The 25,449-nt window shown below is 40.1% G+C and overlaps 2 protein-coding genes across 14 annotated transcripts in view; one reads left to right on the top strand and one right to left on the bottom strand.

The window, feature by feature from the left end:
- Window positions 1-2: 2 nt before the first annotated feature.
- On the bottom strand, window positions 3-18,042 carry LOC122739339 (protein enabled homolog). The gene is made up of 3 exons (XM_043981118.1): window positions 17,722-18,042; window positions 17,555-17,604; window positions 3-36 (listed from the first exon to the last, which is right to left on the bottom strand). Exons 1-3 carry the CDS (start codon window positions 18,040-18,042, stop codon window positions 3-5), a joined length of 405 nt encoding a protein of 134 aa, XP_043837053.1.
- A 79-nt stretch (window positions 18,043-18,121) lies between these two features.
- The window catches only part of EHBP1 (EH domain binding protein 1), a 384,386-nt gene continuing 377,058 nt past the window's right edge, over window positions 18,122-25,449 (top strand). For 12 of the 13 annotated variants that reach the window (XM_043982716.1, XM_043982715.1, XM_043982718.1 and 9 more), the window contains exons 1-2: window positions 18,122-18,357; window positions 19,082-19,476. In XM_043982716.1, coding sequence (XP_043838651.1) covers window positions 19,373-19,476 — 104 coding nt within the window. In that variant the 5' untranslated portion in view covers window positions 18,122-18,357; window positions 19,082-19,372. Of the gene's footprint in view, window positions 18,358-18,457; window positions 18,567-19,081; window positions 19,477-25,449 lie in introns of those variants that run through there. The other variant, XM_043982706.1, reaches the window with a different exon arrangement.

The raw sequence follows: 25,449 nt of genomic DNA, 5'->3' as shown, positions 1-25,449 counted from the left end.
GCTTATAAACCATTGCCATCTCCAACACTCTTCCACCTAAAAGCAGGAAAAATAGACTCAATAGAGATAGAAGCAACAGCCATGATCTTGGCCCACATGGCAATGCCCCTGCTGCGGAGATAGAAGCCTGAGGTCTCTCAAGCCTCTTCACTTGCATACAACCAGGCATGAAAAATATTAAGGGGGTTGCATCGATCAGTCAGTACTTTTTGACTGCTCCCCAGCTCCAGCTCAGTAGCCAATCAAAAATTCAACTCGTCATCACATTTTTAACAGATTGAAACCAGTTATAGAAAATCTGCACATGCGGCAAAGTCCATGTGGGGATTGCATCAGTAGTACACACTGCACATGCTCATAAAGGCCAGGCTTAATCAATTCCCTGTTTCATTTGTTTTATTGATTCTGTTCAAAGAAAGTTCACTTCAGTGAATACTTCAAAGTCTCTCTGAACTTTGTACCATTTTTATTTGTATATTCAAAGACCAGGCATATGGCCAGTAATATTGATAATAACAACAGTAACAATAGCTAGCATTTATATAGTGCCTTAATGTTTAAAAAGCACTTTTGCTTGTCATGGAGATTTCATTTGATCCTCACAACAACCCTGTGAGGGATATGCTATTATTATCCCCATTTGAAGGATGAGAAAACTGAGGCAGCAATAACAATGACCTTGACTCATAGAGATAGGTTGCTCCTGTGCCTTTTCTCTACTCATTTATATGGGAGAGTAGAAGAAATTTATAGTTTGAAAATTAGGGAATTCCAAACGACAGACCTACTTAGTAGCTGTTTGGCAAATGACTATTAGCTGGTATATAGTCTAGCATTGAGAGTTTGAAAATTGGAAAGTTTACGAAGTCTTTTCCCAAGTTAGGATAAGGTCTCTGACAGGTAGACTCAGCTCCTGGTATAGGAAAAGGAGTTAAAAGAAAAGACTAAGTCTGAGGGTATTTAGGTAGCTAGGAGCATTCTGCCTTTTGTTCAAAGAGTTTGCCCATGAGGCTAAAAAAATCTCCTGCTGATGACATGAGAAGCCTTAGTAGCAAAGACTCTCATGGAACATAACAGGAAAAGTCTTCTTCCTTTTCTAAAAGCTCGATTTTAAGCTGATTTTAAGCTAATAAAGCTTGGTGATGCCTCAGGAAGATAAGCAGAAGGTGACAGCCACAGAGCTGTCCAGCACCACAGCAGTGCATTAGGAAGCAAAAGGGAGCAGAGCCATCCATCCAGCAGAGATTTCAGGAACAATGGGCAACTGGCCATGGTCAATGACATCTATGGATGACATTAGTGGCCCCACAGCATTGGAGTTTCTCTTCCACACATGCCCCCTGACAAAACATTTTTTCTTACTATCCCATATTCCCTACATATGCACCTCCCTTTGTGTTCTCCTCTGTATGTCCTCCTTCCTCCTGTCTTTCTGTGTGTGTGTGTGTGTGTGTGTGTGTGTGTGTGTAACCCAGGTTTATGAGTGAAATGTTTTGTTGCTCCTTTTCCAACTACACGATTTCATTAAATACCCTTCCTTTGATATAACTACGATTTCTGATGGACTATTAGAAATGAAAACATCACTATGTAAAGGCAAGTGGTGACTGTTCTTAATCTTCTTTTTACTAGTGTTAGGATCATTATTAATATTACTTGGACTCTCCAAGAGCATTTTCATATCCTTTGATACAAAGAAAACAAAGGAATACTGCTCATTTTCTTGTACCTCCAGCTGGTTTCCTCAGCAAGTTTTTTTTTTCCCCCAGGACAGTGGGTTTTTTCCCCCAGCTTGTACAGATTCAAGGCAGGGTGAAAAAGCAGTAAAGCAGTGGTTCTCAAAGCATAATGTAAGGAAGACAGCTGACCTGGAAGTCTCTTCCAAATGCATATGTGAGTGAATCAAAATATAACTGTGACTATGGGGCTATGTTCTGTTATCTCTCAAAATATTTAAAATATTAAGGGGGGAAATGGGCAAACATTTCCTGTGAAAAGCAATTTGTCTTGACAGGAACCAAATTACACTTCAGAATTTAGTTGTAAATGTTAGAGATTAATGACTCAGTGGTTAAATTGATTTTTAAAAAAATTCCATTAGATTGTCAGCTCCTTGAGGGAGGGATTGTCTTTCACCTCTTTTTGAATTCTTAGCGCAATGCCTGGCACATAGTACGTATTTAATAAATGTTTATTGATTAGCTGACTGACATTGCTAATGATTGATTGATTGCAAAGTCACAAACTTTTAGAAATGCTGACATATTAATTTAAAAGTGCAAAAATGAACATATAAAAGTGTAAACACCATAACAGTTATTTGAGAGGCAGAATGATGTAGTGGAAAGATCATCAGCTGAGCTAAGCACTGAAGATGAGACGAGAAACCAGTCCCTGACTTCAAGGGAATTTATGCTCTAATCAGAGAGATAACATTCAATAGGCATAATATCTAAAAGATAAATACAAATTGAACACAAGATAACTTTAGAAAGGAAGGCACTAGGGGCTTGGGATACTGGGGAAAGACCTCTTGGTGTTGGAGTTGGGGTTCAATCTTAAAGGAATCCAAGGATTCCAAGAAGTGGAGGTAAGTGGGGAGGAGGACGGGGGGAGCATCCCAGGCATAGGTGGCAGCCATTTCAAAGACATGGAGATGGAAGATAGAATGTAATTTATGAAGAGCAGCAGGTACACAAGTAGAGCTGAAGATAGAGCTGGAGAGTGGGGTATAGCTGAGTAAAGTGTTAGAAAACTGGAAAGACAGGAAAAGACCAGATTTCAAAGAGCTTTAAATGACAAAGCCCTTTACAATTGATCCTAGAAGTAACAGAGAACCACTGAAGTTTATTGAGAAGGGGCTAACATGGTCAGTTCTATGATTTAGGAAAATCATTTGGCCAATTGCGTGGAGGCTAGAATAGAGTGAGTAGAAACTTGAGGTAGAGTCTAATTAAAAGGTTTTCGTAAGAATCTATGAGAGGTAATGAGACTTTGAATTATGACTGAATGATCAAAGAAAAGGAGACATATGTAAAGGATATTGTGAAACTAGAAATGACCAGGTTTGATATAAGGGGTGAGTGAGAATAGTGGGTGGAGTTGAAAATGACACCAAAGTTGTAAATCTGGGTGACTGGAAGGATGATGATGCCTTTGGCAGAAATAGGGAAATTTGAAGGAAGGATAGGTTTGGGGGAAAATATGATGAGTTCTATTTTGGATATATTGAGTTTTAGATGCCTACAGTATAACCAGTTTGAAATATTGTGGTGATGGAGTACTAGAGCTCAGGAGAAAGAGTGTGGGAGTGGCAGGGTAGGGGTTGGGGTGGGGGGGAATGGATATGTATATGGATAATAATTGAACATATGGGAGCTTATGATAACCCCACTAGGGTAGTGTAGAAAGAAAAGAGAAAAGGAGAGAGGCTAGGGAGATAATTCAGTTAGTATGCATTATGAAGAGCCAGCAAGGAAGATTGAGAAAAAGCAATTAGAAAGGTAAAATGAGAAGCAAAAGAGAGTAAAATCAGAAGGAGATGGTGGTAAACAGTGTCCTTCAGAGAGAATGCTTAGGATGAAAGCATAAATTAGTAGTAGACCCAATCAACATGGTTTTGTAACCTCTTCCATATCCATTCAATAGTATTTAGGAGCAAAGGTGGCAGGTGGGAGGAGTATTCCAGGGTTAGGATTTGGCAAGGTATAATTGATGATAGAGCAAGGGAACAAGGGGTTAGAGTACAGAAAATACTGTAAAGTTGAATTGATTCACCGAAGTGAATTGGGAGGGGAAGAAAGAGAAGCGGTGATGAAATTGGAAAGTACTGAGAAATAGTGAGATCAACAGTCATGATGAAAACAAAGTGCAGGTTTTGGAGGAGTAAGGCAAAGGTAGAAATGGAAAGATAAAAGACTACGATCAGATGAAGGAATATGGGAATTCTTGAACATGAAAGTGGAACATGATTTTAATGACAAGACCAAGAATATGAGCATCCCTGAATGTAAATGAGGAATAACAGAGGAGCAGGTTACGGGAGTTGAATAGATTGAGGAACTGGGAAGTTAAGGTATTTGAGGGAAACTTTTATAAAGGCAGGAGTTGCTGTGGAGAGGTACACTATGAACTAGGCATTGAACTCTTAAGAAAAAAGGGAGGATGCTTTGGGAGCTGGAAAGAAAAGGCTATTAAAATCTGCATTGGTTGATAAATTTCAATACATGAACTCAAAGGAGAAGTTGTTGAGTGCTGATAATAGAGGGGTGGGGAGACTAGAAGTGGCACTGGGGAAGAAGGAATATTCAGATTCCCCCACTATAACCAGTGAGTTAGGGCATAGGAGAGAAGTGTAGTCAGTACTGGAAACAGTGGCCAGGGATATATTATCATCCAGATGGAGCCAACTTTCACTAAGTGGAAAAGATAGAAGGAGAAAGAAAGGAAATGGTTGTAAGAGAGGAAATGTCCTAAAAGGACATTTGGACACTTCGTTAAATTTTTCCACAGCTATCAAAAGAGCATTTAGTTATTTGAAGCTCCTTTTTATCACTAAGCCTGATTTATTTGATTCCTTAAAAAGCTTTTCTGTTAAAAACCCCCCAGAAAACACTGAATCTACTGGGGATGGGGGGAGGTTATGAGGATGAATGTTTGTTTTTGATTTTCATATAGATTGTCTCTGAATGATAACTCGGATTAAAATAGCATGTGGTTTTCTTTATAAATTTAGCCATTAAAACACAGTTAAATCTCTTAATGATGCAGGATGTATAGCGAGATCATAATGTTAATGTGCTAAGGTAGCAGAATTAACCACACAGGAAAGGTATCAGAGAACTCCTGACTCCAGGGCCGGGTGCTCTATCCACTGCTCCACTTAGCTGCCCCCATCAATACACTTTAGCATTTAAAAAATAGCCCTTAAAATAATAAAAAAATCTTAGAAAATAGGAAAATAGTCCCTAATAAAATATACACTGTGGTGTTTTTTTTTTGGGGGGGTGGTATTAGGTCAATCTTTTTTTTTTTTTTGAAAGAGATAATAGATGTCATGGTTTTCTGAAATAAATGTTTTACAAATGCATGGACAATAATATAACAAATATTGAGACCTGAGATCTTAGCTTTCTCATATGTAAAATGTATATGAGAGGCAACATGAAGTAGTAGAAAATAGGGAAATCAGGAAGAACTGAGTTCAAATTACTCCTCTGACACAGAATAGCTTTGTGATACTCTCTGACCCTCTTGGCCCCTATGGCCCCAGTCAATTAATTTTTTAAAATTCTTTTTTTTTTGGGGGGGGGACAATGAGGGTTGACTTGTCCAGGGTTACACAGCTAGTAAGTGTCAAGTGTCTGAGGCTAGATCTGAACTCAAGTCCTCCTGAATCCAGGCTGGTGCCTTATCTACTTTACCACCTAGCTGCCCTCTCTCTCCTCCTCGTCAATTAATTTTGAAGTACTCAAGGCAACTCTGTAAGATTTAAAGTTGAAGAGAACTTGCAATGCTGCTGCATTGTTAGAATTTCATCACCTGAAGTTTATGTATCAATGAAATCATAGGTTCAGTTTCTATCCTAAAGACCCCAAATTGCAGTTGTTAGATTAGCTGATTTCTTAAGATTCCTTCCAACTTAAAAGTTGTGTTATCTATTCTATTTTCCCAGTGTTTCAACTTATTGTCTGGTACTAGATTAAAGTCTGCCAAAATTTACATTAATACATACCACTAGAATATTGCTTCTGAAAAATGATCCCCTAGAAGTTTAGAAGAAGGAATGTCATTTTAAAGTTCTGCACATCATTGTTTAGAATGGCCATGGGAGCACAAAGGTGTTCATCTCTATGTGGGCTAGCTAGTTTTTTTCCCTTTTTCTTTCTTTCCTTTTTTTTTTTTTTTTGCAGTGAGGGTTAAGTGACTTGCCCAGGGTCACACAGCTAATAAGTGTCAAGTGTCTGAGTCAGGATTTGAACTCAGGTCCTCCTGAATCCAGGGCCAGTGCTTTATCCACTGTGCCACCTAGCTGCCCACTATCTTGTGAGAGCCCACTGGGGCAGGTCGTAATATAGTTGATATAGGTCAGCACATGTCCATCCTTATTACTAGAAAAAAAATAGCTCAATGTATATGCCTCTTTGAAATTAGATTAGTAGTGACCTCTTTTTGCTTGACAGAATTAGTATCCTGGACACTGTCTAATACTTTAGCAGAATGTGTAACACTAAATACTTGGGGGGGGGGAGCGGGGAAACTCCAGTTAAATTGATATCTTTTTTTAAAAAATCAATCGAAATATATGTATATGTATAGATAGTATGCCTTGCACTAAGTACTCAGTCAGTATTTCTTGGTGATTGAAAAAAGCTCATGACCATGAATTTAGAAAAAAGAACATAGTTGGTACAGAGGTAACTAGGTGGCACAGTGGCCCAAGCCCTGGGCTTGTAGTCAACAAGGCAAGAGTTCAAATTCAGTCTCAGACACTGTAGTAGCTGTGTGACCTTTAGCAAGTCACTTAATCTTTGTTCTCTTTGGTTTCCTCTACTATAAAATGAAAATAAAAATTGCATTTGCCTCCCAGGGTGAGGATCAAATGAGGTACTATTTAAGTGGTTAGCACAGTGTCTAGCATGTAGTAGGTACTATATAAATGCTTATTCCTTTCCTTTCAGGAAAGCAATTTTCACAGGAGGAACAGAAACCACATTTTATGTTTTTTCAGTGATGTCTGCCAAAATTTACTACTTATTTGCAGCATGTTTAAATATTATTTTTTAAAGTAAGCATTTATTTATTGTACTTTGGCACTAGACTTGACTAGACCCGATTAACTGGACTTGTGTCTTCTTAAAACTGAAGGCTCAGTCTATATGTAACAATGGATAATATGTGCCATATGTTCTAAATAAATATGACAAAGGGATAGTTAGCAATTTCGAGATGTCAGATTTCATTCATATCTTTCCTCCTGGTTTTTGTAATGCTGCTACTTCTCTCTTTCTTGCCCTGGTGGCAATGAGGGTTAAATGACTTGCCCAAGGTCACACAGCTAGTAAGTGTCAGGAGTCTGAGGCCAGATTTGAACTCAGTTCCTCCTAAATCCAGGGCTGGTGTTTTATCTACTGCACCACTTAGCTGCCCGCTATGTTGCTCCTTCTCAAGTCACTTGTGGTCACTCTGCATGATAGTCTTAGCAGGCACTTTGCTACAGATATGTATTGAACAGAAGTGAAGCACGTAAAATGACTATGAATGAAAAAGCTTCATTCCCCACCTCCTCTTACCCCTATACATTTTAATATTCTATGTGTTGTGCTTTGGGACATAAACTAGTCAATTTCCATTTTTCTTTTCTATAGAAAATAAATTTATTTTTTATAAATCAAATGCAGGGGGCGGCTATGTGGCACAGTGGATAAAGCACCGGCCCTGGATTCAGGAGTACCTGAGTTCAAGTCTGGCCTCAGACACTTGACACTTACTAGCTGTGTGACCCTGGGCAAGTCACTTAACCCCCATTGCCCTGCAAACAAAACAAAACAAAAAAAAATAAATTAAATGCAAATAATTTTACATGGGTATACAATTACTTTGGATCCAAGGAATAACATTGTTAGTCCTATCAAATATCTGTAGAAAATTCCAGTTGTGCCCTCTCACCATCAGTTGAGGTGAAAAGACCCCTTTCATCTTGTATTTTTAGATTTCCTAAGCTTATCTTAATATAAACTTACCAACAATAAAGTGGGGAAACATTAATGTGCAGTGATGCTTGGAATGAGTTGGTGTGGGACCACTGCAAGAAGAAAAACTGGCGCTGGGAGTTGGCCCTGGTTCCTGAGTTCCTCCACTGTCCTGGACATCTGGACACTGACCTTTTAGAAGGATGTGAGTAGAAAAGCAAATGAGGTTACAGTTGCTCCAAAATTAGGGGCAATTTATTAGTACTGGCATTGGGGACATTTGCTAGCTCCCTGTGGGTATGGCTAAGGATGGAGATGATATCTTTTCTTATGTGGCTAGCTTTTGGTCATATCTGTGGAGTTGCTAATGCTACTCTATAGATAAAGGTCATATTTATATAGTAGTAGTAGTTGCCTATGTTTGGGTGAAGACATAGGCAGGTAGTACACATATTAATTGTTTGAATACATTTCATTTTAATTTCTTTGCTTCTCTGGTTACAAATAAAAAATGTATAGTTAAACCATGTCTATATACTTTATTATTCCATGCTCCCATGGTTGAAATTTAGGAGAAAGATTAGAGCTAGAAGCTTAAGAGACTGGATAAAAGAGACTGAAACTCCTGTGGGACTACTTTCCCATCTTCCATTGCATTGGTGAGCTGAGTTCCCAGGGGCTGGCTGACTACTCCATTAAAGATTCTATGGGTAACGCTAAGAGAATGGGTGTTCCTAGTACTGTTTCCCATGAACCCTCATCCAGTGTGTTTTCCACTGATTTACTGAGACGGTATATTAAGAACAGGTGATACAAAGAAAACCCAATAAAAAAACCAAAACAACATAACAGTTCCTGGGGAATGTGGGCATGAACAAAATAGAATGACATTAAGGCAGACATGCAGAGAAAATATTGTGGCAAAAGGTTAAACTCACTGATCCTTTTTACTGGAAGTCTTTTCCCCTTTGTGAGGCCCTCATGAAGCTTCGTTTGGATGTAATTTTCTCTCCTGGACAGAGAGGGTTAATGCCCTTGTAGAATCCTGAAGCTGCTTTTCCTCCATGTGTCAAGTTTGTCCTTGATGTGTCTATCAGCTCCTAATTCAAATGCCATTAGCCCCTGATGCTGCAAGGACACTACTAGCAATGAAGATGGGAAGTTCAGATTTGTCCTTTTGAAATTCATTGAAAAAGAAAAAGAAAAAGAAAAAGAAAAAAAGAAATGGGGCAGCTAGGTGGTGCAGTGGATAAAGCACTGGCCCTGGATTCAGGAGGACCTGAGTTCAAATCCGACCTCAGACACTTGACACTTACTAGCTGTGTGACCCTGGACAAGTCACTTAATCTTCATTGCCCTACCCCACTCCCCACCCCACCAAAAAGGAAAGAAATTCACCTGATTGTCCTCTGGTCATTAGGGGCTGGGAAAGAAGAAGAATTTATTTTTTCTCTCTCCTCCCAGGACAATTCACCTGTCAGCAGAAGGCTCCTGTTGGAATTCTTTATTTTGGAAGGGTTTTCTTTACCACATATATAGTCCAGAGGTGCATCTGAGTCTTTCAAACAATCCCAATCCATTTCCAAGTGATTTCATTCAGTGATCCAAGTTCTTCACTCTTTCCAAATTAAATAAGGAGTTGTTTGCACTTAATTTGAAGTTCTGATATATTCAATAGAGTTGTCTAGGATTTGTTCGTATCTAGTTTAGACTTTTGATTGGTTGATTAATTAGAGATGTCTAGATCTTCTGTAATGACATTAATTGGGATGAGGAGTGTATGAAAGAACCTTCCCTAATACCTCCATACAGAACCCATCCCTTGGTGTCTAGCTAATTTTCTGAGAGCAAGTATTTATTAGAGAGCTTGGTATTTCCCCTAAAGGCCCTCTGGTGTTAGGTGGAGGGCAAAAGGAAGCATCAATCGAGGGCCTAGGACTTATTGTTGAGGAATATCAGGCTATTGGCCACCTTTCGGTGGCTTAAAAATTAGTAACTGAAGAGCACAATGAAAAAACCAATATTTTTCTATCCCTATGGTGGGTTGGTGGGTTAAAACTTCCCCTTCCATCTTAACACTTTATCAAGGTGAGAAGATATATATTAGTGGCATGGTAGGCAGGGCCTGATTCAGGCCAACATCCTGTTCTGGTTTGTTGTTAGGAAGAAATGAAGCACTCACAGGTCATCTAACAGTTAACAAATGGAGGTTTGCTTAACGATAGCATGATGGATAGTAAGTATACTTCAGCACTTAGCTTGGCCTCTTCTCCATATGGAAAAGTGTCTGGTCAGGATGTGGCAACTATTTCAGTCTTAGGACATCCTCCAAGCCTAATGGACACAACCCCATGTAGTGGACCTTTTTATGTCCTGGAAGTCTAGTCAAATCTTCCAGAAACTACCAAGTAACTTCATCAACCCAAGGGCAGATCAACTTTCAGGGATAGTTTTTCACCTTTTAGGGAAAAGCTGGCCTAACTCATGTCACTGGAAGAGGGGGAACACTGGTAGATATTATTCCTATTATAGCCTACCAGTAAGACCTAAGAGGAAAGCAATTAGTCAACCAGTGGGATGCAAACCAAATTTTGAGTATTTTTGGCTGTGAACAGGTAAGGAGAGATTGGTTAGGTAGAGGCAGTCTGAAGATTCAATGGATCAACAAGTATTTATTAATTCAATTTAACAAACATTTATAAATATATGCTATGTGCCAGGCACTATTCTAGGTACCGTGGCTATAAAGACAAAAATGAGAGTCTGTTCTCAAAGAGCTTGCAAACTATATACACACACACACACATATGTATATGTATGTATGTACATATATATGTGTATATATGTATATACACACACATATATAGATATTAGTAGATACAAATATAATATATATTAATATATATATATATATATATTAGTGGATACAAAACACATGAAAAGTAAAGTAAAAATACAAGTTCTTGGGGGGAGAGAGAGGAAGTATTAGTAACAGGAAGAAGAGAATCAGGAAGGTCTTTGTGTAAGAGGTGACACTTGAAATAAGCTTTGAGGTAGGGGAGGGATTCTAAATTCTCAAGAGAAGAGACTGCATGCCAGGCATGGGGCTCAGCCTTTGCAAAGAGATGAATGTGCGTGTGTGCGTGTGTGTGTGTGTGTGTGTGTGTGTGTGTGTGCGCACATGTGCAACAGCAAGAAGGCCAGTTTGGCTGGACTGAAAAGTTCATAAAGGGTAATAATGAATGCTTAATGTGTGAGAGAAGATGGTTTGGAGCCATGTTGTTAAGGTTTTTAAATGCTCAACAAAGTAGTTTGTGCTTGCAGGCATCAAAGGGAAGCACTAGAACTTACTGAGCAGGAGAATGACATATATAGACTCAGGTTTTCAGAATGTCACTTGGCAGTTGTGTGCATGACCGGATGGGAGAGAATTGTGACAGGAAAGCCAATTAGTGTTTCCTTCTCTTACTGCCTTCCCTTGGAGATTATCTCAAATTTATACTCTTGTTTGTACATCCTTGTTTGCATGTTGTCTCTTCCTATTTTAGAGAAAACTAAGGTGGAACAGTGGTTAGAGCTCTGGGTCTGGAGTCAGGAAGACCTGAGTTCAAATGTGACTTCACATAATTACTAGCTGTATGACCCTGGGAGAGTCACTCAATTTCTGTTTATTGTGCCTAACATGCAGTAGGTGCTTCATGCTTATAAGTAAATAAGTGCTTATTCCCTACCGCCTATTAGATTGTGAGCTCTTTGAGGGCAGAAGCTGTTTTTGCTCTCTTTGTATCCTGAGCACTTGCCTGGTGAATAATTGTTTATTGATTTGTGTTGACCAATTAGGATGATTAAAATAATATATTCACCGGGGCAGCTAGGTGGCACGGTGGATAGAGTACTGGCCCTAGAGTTAGGAGGACCTGAGTTCAAATCTGGCCTCAGACACTTGACACTTACTAGCTGTGTGACCCTGGGCAAGTCAATTAACCCCAACTGCCTCACCCCCCCCCCAAATATATATATATATATATATACATTCACACATATAGATATAGATATAGATTAGAGATAGAGATAGAGATAGAGATAGATAGAGATAGATAGAGATAGAGATAGAGATATATTCACCTTCTGGGATGAACAAGCCTGAAGGAGGAGTAAAACATTCAGAGTTTTCCAGGCCATGTGGTACAGGGCAGAAGGGACACAAGATTTGGAGTCAATTCCCTGTTTTGTCATTTACCACTTGCAAGACCTTGGGAGAATCATTGAATCTTTCTGGGCCTTTAGTTTCCTCACCTGTAAAATGTGGTATTTGGGATAAATGACCTGAGATTCCTTCCAATTCTAAATTTATAATATTATAATCCTTGAAATGTAGGAAAACCAGAGTGGAAGATTAAAGTAATAGAAAGGAGAAAAAAAATAGCTTTGAGACTTACTACTTTGTACCTTGGGCAAGTCATATAACAAACATCTTTAGGCCTGTTTCCTCATCTGTAAAATGAGGGAGTTGGGCTAGATGGCTTCTGAGGTCAGAATTCTTAATCTATGACTCTAGGAACTGCTGAAGAACCAGCTCAGTGAAGTAGAAGTATGAAGAAAAGCATACCTGAGAAGAGGCTTAGTTAAAGGGACAACTTGAATTGGCATAGAGGATTGGGTTTAGACTGAGCAGAGCTGGCTGAGTCAAGGTGGAGATGAAGACCTGGTAGAACCAGGTAGGGCAAGTAGAACTTTAGTCTGTGGCTACACAGCTTCTGAAGACCCAGAAAAGTTCTTTAAACCAAAGTCCTTGGCACTGTCAAACAGTTCAACATCAAAAAATGAAAACATCTTATTTTTCTCAATTACATGTATGTTTTTTTCTTTAAACATTGGTTTTTAAACATTTTGCTTACAAATTCTTTCCCTCTCTCCCACCCCTCCTTGAGAAAGCAAGTAATTTGATATAGATTTTACATGTGAAATTATGCAAAACATTTCCATATTAGCCATGTTCCAAAAAACCCCCAAACAAAAACTAAACCCAGACTAAAAAACAAAACAAAGCAAAACAAACAAAAAAACAACAACCAAAACCTAAGAAATTAAAGTTTAAAAAAAGTATGCTTTGATTTGTATTCAGATTTCATCAGTTCTTTCTCTGGAAGTGGATAGCATTTTTCATCCTAAGTCTTTCAGAATTGTCTTGGATTATTGTATTGCTCAGAATAGCTAAATCATTTACAGTTGATAATCACACAATGTTGCTATTACTGTGTACACAAGCATCGTACAATCCTTGCCTGTTTCTGTTCACTTCACTTTGCATCAGTTAATGTAAGTCTTCCCAGGTTTTTCTGAAACCATTCATATACCACAACTTGTTCAGCCATTCCCCAATTGATAGGCATCTTCTCAATTTTTAATCCTTAGCCACCAAAAAAAGAGTTACTATAAATGTTTTTGTACATATAAGTCCTTTTCTTTTTCCTTTGATCTCTTTGGAATATAGGCCTAGAAGTGGTATTTTTCAAAGGGTATACAGTTTTATAGTCCTTTGGGCATAATTCCAAATTGCTCTCCAGAATGGTTGGATAGGTTCACTACTCCACCATTAGTGTTCTAATATTTCCACCTTGCCTCTAACATTTATAATTTTCCTTTTTTGGAGGTCATATTAGTCAACCTGATAGGTGTGAGGTGGTACCTCAGAGCTGTTTTAATTTGCATTTCTCTAAGCAATAGTGATTTAGAGCATTTTTTTCATATAATTGTAGATAGCTTTAATTTCTTCTGAAAATTGACAACTTATCGATTGGGTAATGACTCATTCTTATAAATTTGACTCAGTTCTTTATAGGTTTGAGAAATGAGGTCTTTATCAGAGAAATTTCTTGTAAAAGTCTCCCCCCCCCCAGTCTCCCATTTTCCTTCTAATCTTGGCTGCATTGCTTTTGTTTGTGCATCATTCATTTTATATTCCAGAATGCTTTTTATCTCTTATTTGATCATAAATTCTTTCTATATCCACATAGTTGACAGATAAAATTTTCCACTCTCCCTTATTTTGTTTATGACATCACCATTTATGTCTGGGTTGTTTTTTTTTTTAGTGAGGCAATTGGGGTTAAGTGACTTGCCCAGGGTCACACAGCTAGTAAGTGTTAAGTGTCTGAGGCCAGATTTGAACTCAGGTACTCCTGACTGCAGGACCAGTGCTCTATCCACTGCGCCACCTAGCTGCCCCACCATTTATGTCTGAATGTTGTATACATTTTAGCCTTATTTTGGTATACAGTATGAGATGTTGGTTTATACATAATTTCTGCTAAACTGCTTTCTAGCTTTCTTAGCAGTTTTTCTCACAGAGTGAGCTCTTACCTAAAAGCTTGGATATTTGGGTTTATCAAACACTAGATTACTATAGTCATTTACTACTATGTATTGTGTACCTAATCTAATCCACTAATTCTCTACTTTATTTCTTAGTACCAGATCGTTTTGATGATTCTTGTCGTTCAGTCATGTCTGACTTTTTGAGACCCCTTTTGTGGTTTTCTTGGCAAAGATAGTGGAGGGGTTTGGCATTTCCTTTGCCAACTCATTTGACAGATGAGAAAACTGAGGCAAATAAAGTGAAGAAACTTGCCCAGAGTCATAAAGCTAATAAGTATCTGAGGCCAGATTTGAACTCAGGTCATTCTGATTCCAGGCCTGATATTCTATCCACTTCACCACCTAGCTGCCCCTTTTGATTACAGCTTTACATACCCAGTTTGAGATTTCATACACATTCCTTTACATTTTTTTTTTCATTCGTTTCCTTGATATTCTTGACTTTTCATTCTTCCAGACAAATTTTGTTGTTTTTTTCTAGCTCCTGATTTTGGTATCAGTACCACATTTGTGTCTTAAAAGGAATTTGGTAGGACTTCTTCTTTGCCTATTTCCCCAAGTAGTCTATATAGTAAGTATTTGGAATTACTTGTTCTTTACATGTTTTGGGGTGTGTGTGCGTGCGTGCACATACACACATGTATGTTCAAGGAGGACTAGCACCTCTGATATGAGGGTTTGCTGAGTCCTTTTCAGCATTACTTGTCCATTTTTGGTATTCATCTAATTCACCCAATTTTCACCTGTGGCTCCAAGAAGCTATAGCATGCACAACAGTCACACCCAAGTGAAATTATCTCAGCAGACAGGCTAAATAAAGTTGAGGTTAACCAGTGGGCCACAAACCTATCAGTGAGTTAGGGAATCTCTACCCCAAGCATGTGAAGACTTCTCTCAGTGGAAATGGTGGATAAGAACAATTTGTTCCCATGGCCAAGAAGATGTAGAAGCATGTGCCATGGAGAACTTAGAGCTTGGTCAGACGTTGAAGATGCCAATGTCATCCACCGTATCCTGGGCTATTACCAGTCCTCCTGACTTCTGTCTTGCCACTGGATGTCTATGACTCTGGAAGAGAATGTTGAGGTTGATGACTTTGTGCAACTCTGCCTCACTTACATCCAGTTCATGAGCAAGTCAGGACATCACCACATGAGGCCTTTGGTCCTTTTCAAAAATGCAGGACAAACAACAACAAATGTTTGGTAGAATTCACATGTGAACCCATCTGGTCCTGGGGATTATATTTTAGGGAGCTCATTGATGGCTTGTTCAATTTCTTTTTTTTTTAATATAGGGTTATTTAAGTATCCTATTTCCTCTTCTGTTAAAATAGGCAACTTATATTTTTGTAACTATTCATTTATTTCAGTTGTTATATTTATTTGCATGTAAGTAAGCACAATAGTTCCTAATAATTATTTCAATTTCAACTTCATTGGTGGTGATTTCACCCTTTTCCTTTTTGAGATACCCAATTTAGTTTTCTTTTTAAAAATCAATTTAACTAATGATTTATCTATTTTATTGCCCCTCCTGCATAAAACCAGCTCCTAGTTTTATTAGTTCAATTTATTTTCTTATTTTCAATTTTATTAACCTTTCTTTTGATTTTCAGGATTTCCAGTTTGGTGTTTAATTAGGGATTTAAATTTGTTCCTTTTGTTTTTTTTTTTTAATTGCACATCCAATTCATTGATTTGCTCTTTTTCCATTTTACTGATGCAAACATTTACAGATATAGTTTCCCCTAAGTATTATTTTGGCTGCATCCCATAAATTTTGGTATGGTGTCTCATTGTTGTCATTTTCTTTAATAAAACTGTGGACAGCTAGGTGGCTCAATGAATAGAGCACTGGCCCTAGAGACAGGAGGACCTGAGTTCAAATCTCACCTGACACTTACTAGTTGTGTTACCTTGGCCAAGTCACAACCCCAATTGCCTTAAAACACGCAAGGTTATCTCTAGTTGTCCTTATGTATATCTTACCACTGGACCCAGATGGCTCTCAAGGAGAGGGTGAGATTGTTGACTTTGCACAGCTCTCCCTCACTTAAATCCAATTCACTGCAAGCCATGGCTTCACTTCCTCAAGTCATGATCCTTTCTTTCTTTCTTTTTTTGTTTGTTTCTTTTTTAGTGAGGCAATTGGGGTTAAGTGACTTGCCCAGGGTCACACAGCTAGTAAGGATGGTCCTTTTTGAGAACCAACAACTGTTGTTTCTGATTTGTTCTTTTACCCAGTCATTCTTTAGGATTAGATTGTTTCCAATAAGTTTTTATGTTTCCACAGCCCTTTATTGAATGTAGTTTTTATTGAATTATGATCTGAAAAGGATATATTTAATATTTCTTCCTTTCTGCATTTGGTTGTGAAGTTTTTATACAGACAATCTTTGTGTAGGTGCCATGCACATCTGAGAAAAGGGTATACTCCTTTCTATTCCCATTCAATTTTCTCCAGTGTTATCCTCTCTAGTTTTCTAAGATTCTATTCATCTCCTTAACTTTTTTCTTGTTTATTTTATAGTAAGATTTCTCTAGTTCTGAGAAGGGAACGTTGAGGTCCCCGACTTAAATAGTTTTTCTACTTACTCCCATAACTCATTTAACTTCTTTAAAAATTTGAATGCTATGTCATTTGGTTCTTAGTATTGATATTACTTCATTGTCTGTGGTATCATTCAGCTAAATGTAGTCTCCCTCCTTATGTCTTTTAATTATGTCTACTTTTTCTTTTGCTTTGTTGGAGATCTTGATAGCTACCCCTGATGTTTTTGTTTTTTTTTTTTCCTACAGCAAAACACATTCTGCTCCATCCAAGATGAAGTATCAGCATCCACTTTGCCCTTGTATCTATGGACCACAACACTTTTCCACTTAACTCCCAAATGAAGCCTTCCATTCCATGTGTGTCTTCCTCATTAGAATGTGAGGTTCTTTGAACAGGGACAGCTTTACTTTCTATTTATACCCCCATCGCTTAGCACTGTGCTTTGTACATAGCAAGCGCTTAATAAATGCTTCATTCATTCATTAAAACTCTGGTAAATTGGAAGTAACAAGAAACACTAAAGTGTGAGTCCTGCTGAGCTAACTTGGCAGCCCTAGGGCTTTTAAGGACAAGGCCCTACAAAGTTGGGGGCAGAAGAGTGAGGACATGGGTGGGGAAGGGATGGGCCCTAAAAGCAGGGAAAGAATCCCCACCCCCGAGGCTTGGGAAGGAGGGCGGAACTGGAAATGAAAACAAGAGAAGGCGGTGGCAGCTGGCAGAGGTAGAACCTGGAAGGGCTGCTGTGCATGAGCCATAGCATTTATTTCGAAGGCGGAATGCTCCTTCTAGACTACACCTGGGAGTCCCGCCCACTATCCAATCCTGAACCGCTAACCCATTTGATAGGCAGCTCTTCTCACCAGTCACCTCCTGATTCACTATAAACACTCCTTACTCTCTCTGGTCTAGTGTCTCTCCCCCTCCCGCACCCGAGGCGCCAATCAAAGGAACAGGCCGGGATGTCCACCTCCATCTGCGTCTGTTAAAAAAAAAAAAAGAGATGGGGGGGGGGTAAAAACTGACACAGAAAAGAAGAGAGAGTCATACACAGAGACAGACAGACAGAGTGGATCTTTCTCGGGAGAGTGAAAAACACCTCCAGCTCTGTAGGCGGAGCAGCCGTGATCGACAGGCATATCCTGCCAATGAGCTGGCCCGGACGCTCCGCAGACCTGTCTCGGGAGCGGGCGGGGCTGGCACTGATCTCGGCCAATGGCGGCGGGGCGGGCGGAGGTTGGGCTGCGGTGGGTAGGGTTAGTGTGAGAGGTGCGGCCGGGGGAGGTAATGATGATGGTGGCGGAGGAGGATGGGGGGGGAGGGGGTGCTGGTGACTGAGCAGCAGCAGCAGCAGCAGCAACCGCAGCAGCAGCAGCGACTCCAGTGGGGGGCCTGGTGCGGGGCTGGGGGGCCCGACCATTGGGTGAATCTCAGTGGGGAGAGGGTTGGGGGTTGAAGGGCGTCCTCCCGCCCGGCCGGGGCGGCGTGGGACTGCGAGACCGGGGGCCGCCCGTTAGCGCTGGCTCGGCTTCGCCTGTTCCATGTGGCTCCGGCGGTGGGGATGGAGGACGCGGTGGCGGCGGCGACGGCGGCAGCAGCGGCAGCGGCAGCAGCGGCGACAGCAGCAGCAGCAGCAGCGGCAGCAGCGGCGAGCGAGGAGCAGCGCTGAGGAGGGAGCGGGGCCCGAGCCGGAGCTGGAGCCGGAGCCGGCAGCGCAGGCGCGGCGGGACCAGAGGTGTGAGGAGGGGCGGGACGTGCCCCTCGGGGTGACAGGGACGGCGGGCGGGCCCGGGGCCCGAGGCGGCCGGAGTACCCGGAGCTGCCCGGCCGGGCCCGGCCCCCTTCCTGCCGCCGCCCCCGGCCCCTCTCTGCTGCTACAGGCGAAGGGAGTATCCGCTCCCCTCTGTTACGCCGTCACGCCGAGACTGGGAGCGAGAGCCCTTGGTGGGCGCGGGGCCTGGGACCCTGCCCTCCCTCTGCCTCCTCCCTGCCTCGCCCCTCCCTTCCTTAATTTCGCCTAAGCCCGTGTTCAGGGAGTGAGTGGGTGACACGATTAATTACTGGCAGAAAGACACAAAGAGTTCATTTTAAACACCCCCCTTCCCCCATTGGCTAGGGGCGGCCGCCGAGCCCGAAACATGAAGCGGCCTCTCGGAGGCTTCCCGACTCGGGCTTGCCCTTAGGGTGGTTTGGCCTGGACTTGACTCTCGGGCTTGGGGTTGGCTCAGTGGTGTCGATGTGTTAATGTTGCTCAGTAACCCTCTCTTATATGACCGTATTCCTGTCTTCCATCACTGATATCTTGGGCTTTCAGCCAGGGCACGTTTAAAAACGGAACAAAACATGAAAGGCTAGGACGATGTCAGTTGCAACACCGTCTCATATTGAATACCTATTCTCACCTCTACCTTCCCCTATTTTCTTTCATTATTTTTTTTTGTCTTTGTTTTGCTTTCCAGCCTTACAGATTACACATCATAGAGCCCATGAGGAGGAATGATGATGTCTCCATGAGGGAACCTCCTCTCACTCATACAGTCATGTGTATCATGTTGCTGGCTGTGCCATTCATCTAAGGTGGGATTTACCCTGTGAACCAGGGAGAAGAATCATGGACCCTAAACATCGTTTCAAGTTGTAATTCACTTTTCAAAATACAGACCTAGAAAACAGAGCTTCCAAGCTTTGGATACTGTACTCAGTTAAAGCTGCTGCATTGCTCCCTTAGAGGTGTTACACTGACTATCATCATGGCTTCAGTTTGGAAGAGATTGCAGCGTGTTGGAAAACATGCCTCAAAGTTCCAGTTTGTGGCCTCCTATCAGGAACTAATGGTTGAGTGCACTAAGAAGTGGTATGTAGTACCTGATGGTTGGATGCTGTCACCGAACAACTCCCCTGTTCGGATATCTCTTTTACCTTTTTGTGTCTAAGCAGCTGGGTGGGGTGCTAATAAGTTCAGGAGTGTGCACTGGTGCTGTCCCGTGGGTTTTAATGATTGTGTTCCATTATGCTTATAAGGTCATTACTATGGCATCATATTATAGGTTTAACAGATCAGGATTGGGATAACTTCATTTTAATATCTTCAAAGGAAGACAGGGTTTCTAATGAAAAATTAATGACTGTGTAAGGAAATGTAGAATTTCTATGGGGTGGTGATAATCTTTTTTGTTCAGGGTAAATAATCTTCCTTAAAGATGAGGGGTTCTTCCATATGTAAATAGGGGAATATTGGAATTTACAACCTTAGCAATGGATTTGTTATTTGCTTAGGCAACTGTGTCATGTTTTAATTGCCCAATGGGACACATTTCTTGGCCAGACTGGAGGAAGCAATTAGCTGTGCTAGTCCCTGATTTGCATCTTTCCACTTCAGCAAAGTAAACTTCAGGGCTTACTTCTTATTGCCTAGGAATACAACTAAATACATGTTATGTGAGAGAAAAAGTTAACTTTAAACACTGGTCCCTTTGGTTTTTCATTTGTTACTCTGGTTAAGTAGCTTTACTTTAAAAGAATTTATAGTTCACCAGTACTCTGATTTCTGTGTAGTATTCTTTTTTGTAGCACATTATGAAACAGAAAATAGCTCCTGCACTTTTGATATTTAGTATTTATAATGCTTATATATTTGACACTTATCACAAAATATTCCGTACATTATAAACACAATTACTTTACAGCTGCCCTTAACCCTTTATCATATCTTGATCTTTTGAAGATTTTATATTTAATATTTTAGATAGTATTATGCAATGTATTGCATAAAGAATATAGGAAGATAACTTTTTAGGTAGTAGGTTAATATTATAATAATTTGATACAGTAAATATTCAGTTACCAATTGTGTCTGTAATTCAGTTGAGCACTTGGAAACATTGAGCAGATATCTTAAAAATATTTACATTTCTTAAGTGGAATTCCAACAGAAATATAAAGTGATTTCTTCTTGAGTCACTGAATCACTTTCTCTTTTTTTTTGGTTGCCAGTTTGCAAATAGCCTTGGGACAATTTTCTTGAATAGTATGTAAACTCATGAAGTTAGTTGCCAAGAAATGAGCCATCATGTTTGAGCTTTTTGCTGTACTTCATTCCAGTAAAAGGAATGCTTTTGGAAGTATCTTTACTTTTTTCAGTCTAGCAAATTAGAACTCCAGGGTAGGAGCAGAACACATGACCTATAGTTTTTGAGTCCAGCCTATCACATGTAAGACTAAAGTGTCAAGAGTTATGGTATGTGATCAGAAGAATCCTAAATGTCTCTTATCAAAATATATTTTAAAAGCTTCTGGTATTAGTGTCAATTAGAACACACAGAAGGATAGTTTTAAACCCATTTTAAAAAGTAGAAGGTAAACATTTGTATTTGGTTTTCCTTTTTCTTTTTCTGGTTAGAGAGGGGACAGAACTGTATAAGAATTATGCAAATACTTTTCTTTATTAAAAAAACACTTAAGTTCTTGTGAGTTGATAGTTTCAAGTAAAACCTTAGTTGTAGAATAAGGGGAAAGGTAGTAGTTATGCATGTAAGAAATCCTTAATATTATATCTTCAGTATGTGTAATTGCTTTTACAAGAAATGAATTGATACTAGGAGAGGAACAGTATAGTCCTTTGATTTTTTGGGGGTGGGGTGGGGCAGTGAGGGTTAAGTGACTTGCCCAGGTTCACACAGCTAGTAAGTATCAAGTGGACCAGTGCTTTATCCTCTGGGCCACCTAGCTGCCCCCAGTATAGTCCTTTGAAGGCATTTTGAGTCCTATTTGATCTATCCAGGATAATGTTTGGTTGATTTGGCATAGTAGAATCTTGATTGCATTTTCATAGGATCGTTGGATTTAGAGCTGAAAGGAATATTAGAAATTATCTGGTCTAGCTCTCTTAGTTTACAGATAAGGAAACTGAGGTCCAGAAAGGTCAAGTAATTGCTCAATCACACAAGAGTAACTTTGCTTCCAGATTGTTTTGATTGTACACATATGTGCTTTATGTAACATGTTTGCTTTAAGTAGAAGCGCACTAAGTGAAAAATTAGAAATTTGCTTTAATAAATCCTTTTATATAGTCCTCTTGTGGACCATAAAAAAATAACTGCCGATTAGGCCCTGACTCCCTTCTTTAGTTACTATACTATGTGTTTCTTTTCTGTTTTGCATTCCAAAGACATGGTTTCTTCTTCTTAAGGGAACTTGGAGGAGAAGATAAAATGGAATTAGAGGAACCATACTCTTATTTTTTGTTTGTTATTTTTATTTTTGGGCAGGGCAACAAGGGTTAAGTGACTTGCCCAGGGTCACACAGGTAGTGTCAAGTGTCTGAGACCGAATTTGAACTCAGGTCCTCCTGAATCCAGGGCTGGTGCTTTATCCAGGAACCATGTCTTTTAAAGAAAACTTTAAATAGATGTTAATAAAGCCCAATGGGTGATAAGAATGAAGAGTGAATCAGTGAATCGAAAAAAATAATGCTTATTTTGTGCAAAGCACCGTAGATACTAACAGATAAACTAGTTGGCCCCTACTTTCAAGCAGCTTGTATTCTAATGGGGTTTATATGTAGGAGGTTTCAGCTACATAAAATCCATGGTTCTTAGGGTATAGCAATGAAGCAGATGCCACTACATCTTTAATGCTACTTCCACTGATAAAGCCATATCCATTTCTTATGTTGAGCCATTTGGCAGTACCAAGGACTTTTGTTAGGAGAATTTTTCCAGGTCTTCAGAGGCTTTAGCTATAGGGAGAAACAATAACAACAACCAGGCATTATAGGAAATAAAAGTAGATATCAGGATCTAAACTGCAGTTTCCTAAGACTGGAATCCTGTTCAATTTTTTGTTTTTACAACAAAAATTTTTCTATAATATAAAGACAGAAATATCATGGGATTAAAGACCTTGGGCTGGAAGAGACCTCAGAGACCATGAAGTTTTTCCCCCTTGTTTTAACAACAACAATAATAATAGCTAACATTCATATTGTGTTTCCTGTGTGCCAGGCACTATGCCAAGTGCTTTATAATTTCATTTTATCCTCACAATAATCTTGGAAAGTGAGTTCTATTATTATCATCCCCATTTTACTGATGAGGAAACTGAGGCAGCCAGAGGTCAAATGATTTGCCCAGAGTCACCCAGCTAGTGTCTGAGGCTAGATTTGAACTTGGGTCTTCCTGATACTAGGCCCATCATCTCCTTGCCCCCAATTTAAAGATGAGGAAACTAAAAGCCCAAGGGAGGTTAAGTTATTTACTTAAGGTCACAAAAGTAAGTATATTGTCAGAATTTGAACCCAGGTCTTTTGATTCCAGAGTTAGTGCTCATTCCCCTGTATTAGAAAAAGAAAGTAGAAAATAAATAGCTCAACACAAGTCAACAGACATAGCAGGCAAAAACTAATGCTGTCATAAGCAATGTTAAGAGTGATGCATTGGGGCAGCTAGGTGGTGCAGTGGATGGAGCACCGGCCCTGGATTCAGGAGGACCCGAGTTCAAATCCAGCCTCAGACACTTGACATTTACTAGCTGTGTGACCCTGGGCAAGTCACTTAACCCCAATTGCCTCACCCCCCCCCCAAAAAAAAAGTGATGCATTGTGTTCCAGAGGTCTATGCTTTGCTATACTCATCTCTGGTTTGGCCTTATCCAGAGTATATTTGGTTCAAGAAGGACCTTAGAAGTTAGAGAAGGCAGAAGTTGGTGATGAGGATGTTGAGAGCACTGGAGAACCTGCCTAACAAGGATTGGTTATAGGCATTGGGCATACCTAGCCAGAAGAGAAGATTTAGTGGACATATGACAGTTGTTCTGTGGGGGAGGGTTAGACTTGTTCTGTATGGCCCCTGAGGGCAGTACTAGGGCTCTTTCAGAGACAGTGAATCCCTCTTCAGTGATTAGGCCTACTTGTTGAAGGTTTTGTAGAAAGGAATCTTGCTTAGGCTTTTATTTTGGACTAAATGACCCCTAAGGTCCTTTCTGACTCTTAGATTCTATGGTTTTATGAAGAGGAATGGAATAACTGGGGTGGCATTGAAAATAAGAAAGGGTGGTTTGGTGAAAAGAGAGAGGCAACCTACTAAAAAAGCAAAGAAAGGAAGGAAATAAGCATTTATTAAGGGCCTACTATATGTCAGGCACTGTGATAAATAAGTGCTTTACACATAGTATTTTATTTAATCCTTACAACAACCCTGATAGGTATAAGGGCCAAATTTAATATTGGGAGTGTTGATTAGGTGGCTCGCCGTAATGTTGGGGTAAGAAAGGAGATTAACAGCCTCTTTAAAAAACAAAACAGAGTTTATTAATGGGAACAAATTTAAAACACAAGGTTAATAGAATTAGGAATAAAGAAAAAGGGAATAGGGGAAGGAAAAAGATACAATCCACAACTCACCACCACCTGGAAATCAGCAATTTCAAAGCACAGCACTCCAGTGACTCGATCCCTCTACCACTCACACCAGCATGAATATCTCTTCCCTTCTCCTTCCCAGAACACCCCTCTCCCAACAGGAAAAACCTGGCCTTCCAAACACAGCCCCAAGCTAATTGGCTGGCAGCCCTGATTAACAGAATTAACAGGTGGCTGTAGAACTGCTAGCCTTCCCAACTTCCAGATGCTGAAGGTCAACTGACTCCCCTCACCAGGCTTCTAGTCATGGTAATTTGGCCAGGCCCATGTAGGTGTTGGTGAGTGGTGATGATGTGAGCTGCAGTGCCCTGGCGACGGCCACAGCCAGTGGGTGGAGCATCGTGCTGGCATGGAGGTGGTGGTACCTGAGGCCAGCTGGGGTGCTTGCCGGGGCTTCTAATTTAGCCAAAGATGGGGTCATAGAAACTTCAAAATACAATTAATTCTTTACATTCCCCCCCTTTGTTAAGTCAAGAAACACAGGGTGTTTCCTTGATGAAACATAGGAATTTTCCCCATTTTTCAGTTGAGGAAACTGAAAAAGATCAGGCAACATTCTTTTTGGGAGGAGTGTGCTCTACATTTTCTTGAAAGTAAGACGCTTTTAAGGATAATGCCATACAGTCTTAACCTCAATATCCAGGATGAGCAAACCTTCTGTCTGTATTCAAAAATCAAAGCAATACAGATGACATGTAACACGGGATTCAGGAAGGGGTTAGGTGTTTTAGCCTTGACCCACAGGAAGGTAGTTGGAAGTCAGTGTGTTTCTTTCCTAAGGGGGAGGGGCATTGCAGTGTGTAGGATGCTGTCACTAACACATTCTGTTTTCAGGACAACAGAATTTGAGCCAAGCAAGGAAAGTTGGGATGTGGCTGAGAGAACAGGATTGAAAGCAGGGCTTTAGGAAAGACACCCTCTCTTGGATCTAGGGTATTAGTGAAACCAACACTCAGTATACCTTTGCTCTTTTAACTTCATCAAAGGATGTAGAGAGAGTTGGCTTATGCTTTTATAAATTGAGGCATTCTCTGAAGAACTGTCTTGCCTTTTCCAATCTTTAAACCCTAATCTCAGTCGTTGTGTTTTCTCTTCCTGATTCCCTTTCATACTCCCACCTCAACTCTGGCTACCTCTTGATAAAGACAAACATCTTGAAGACTTTTTTTTTTCTTTGTTATTTAGGTTCACATTTGCAACAGATATTCACCCTGGACAGTTCTAGATTTGGTAGCTCAGGATATTTGTCTTCTGAGAGTGTGAAACTTCTAGTTAACCAAAAAGAATAAAAGTAATCATTGCCCACCCCTTTCTAGTAGATTTATTTTTTTTAGATATTACTTGCCTCTTACTCTTGTCACTCATCAAATGACTATGACTGATGACTATGACCGAAAGAACTAGATCAGG

Source organism: Dromiciops gliroides, chromosome 2 (assembly GCF_019393635.1).
Source record: "Dromiciops gliroides isolate mDroGli1 chromosome 2, mDroGli1.pri, whole genome shotgun sequence".
Classification (NCBI taxonomy): Eukaryota; Metazoa; Chordata; class Mammalia; order Microbiotheria; family Microbiotheriidae; genus Dromiciops; species Dromiciops gliroides.
This window is presented reverse-complemented; position numbering and strand designations above follow the sequence as displayed.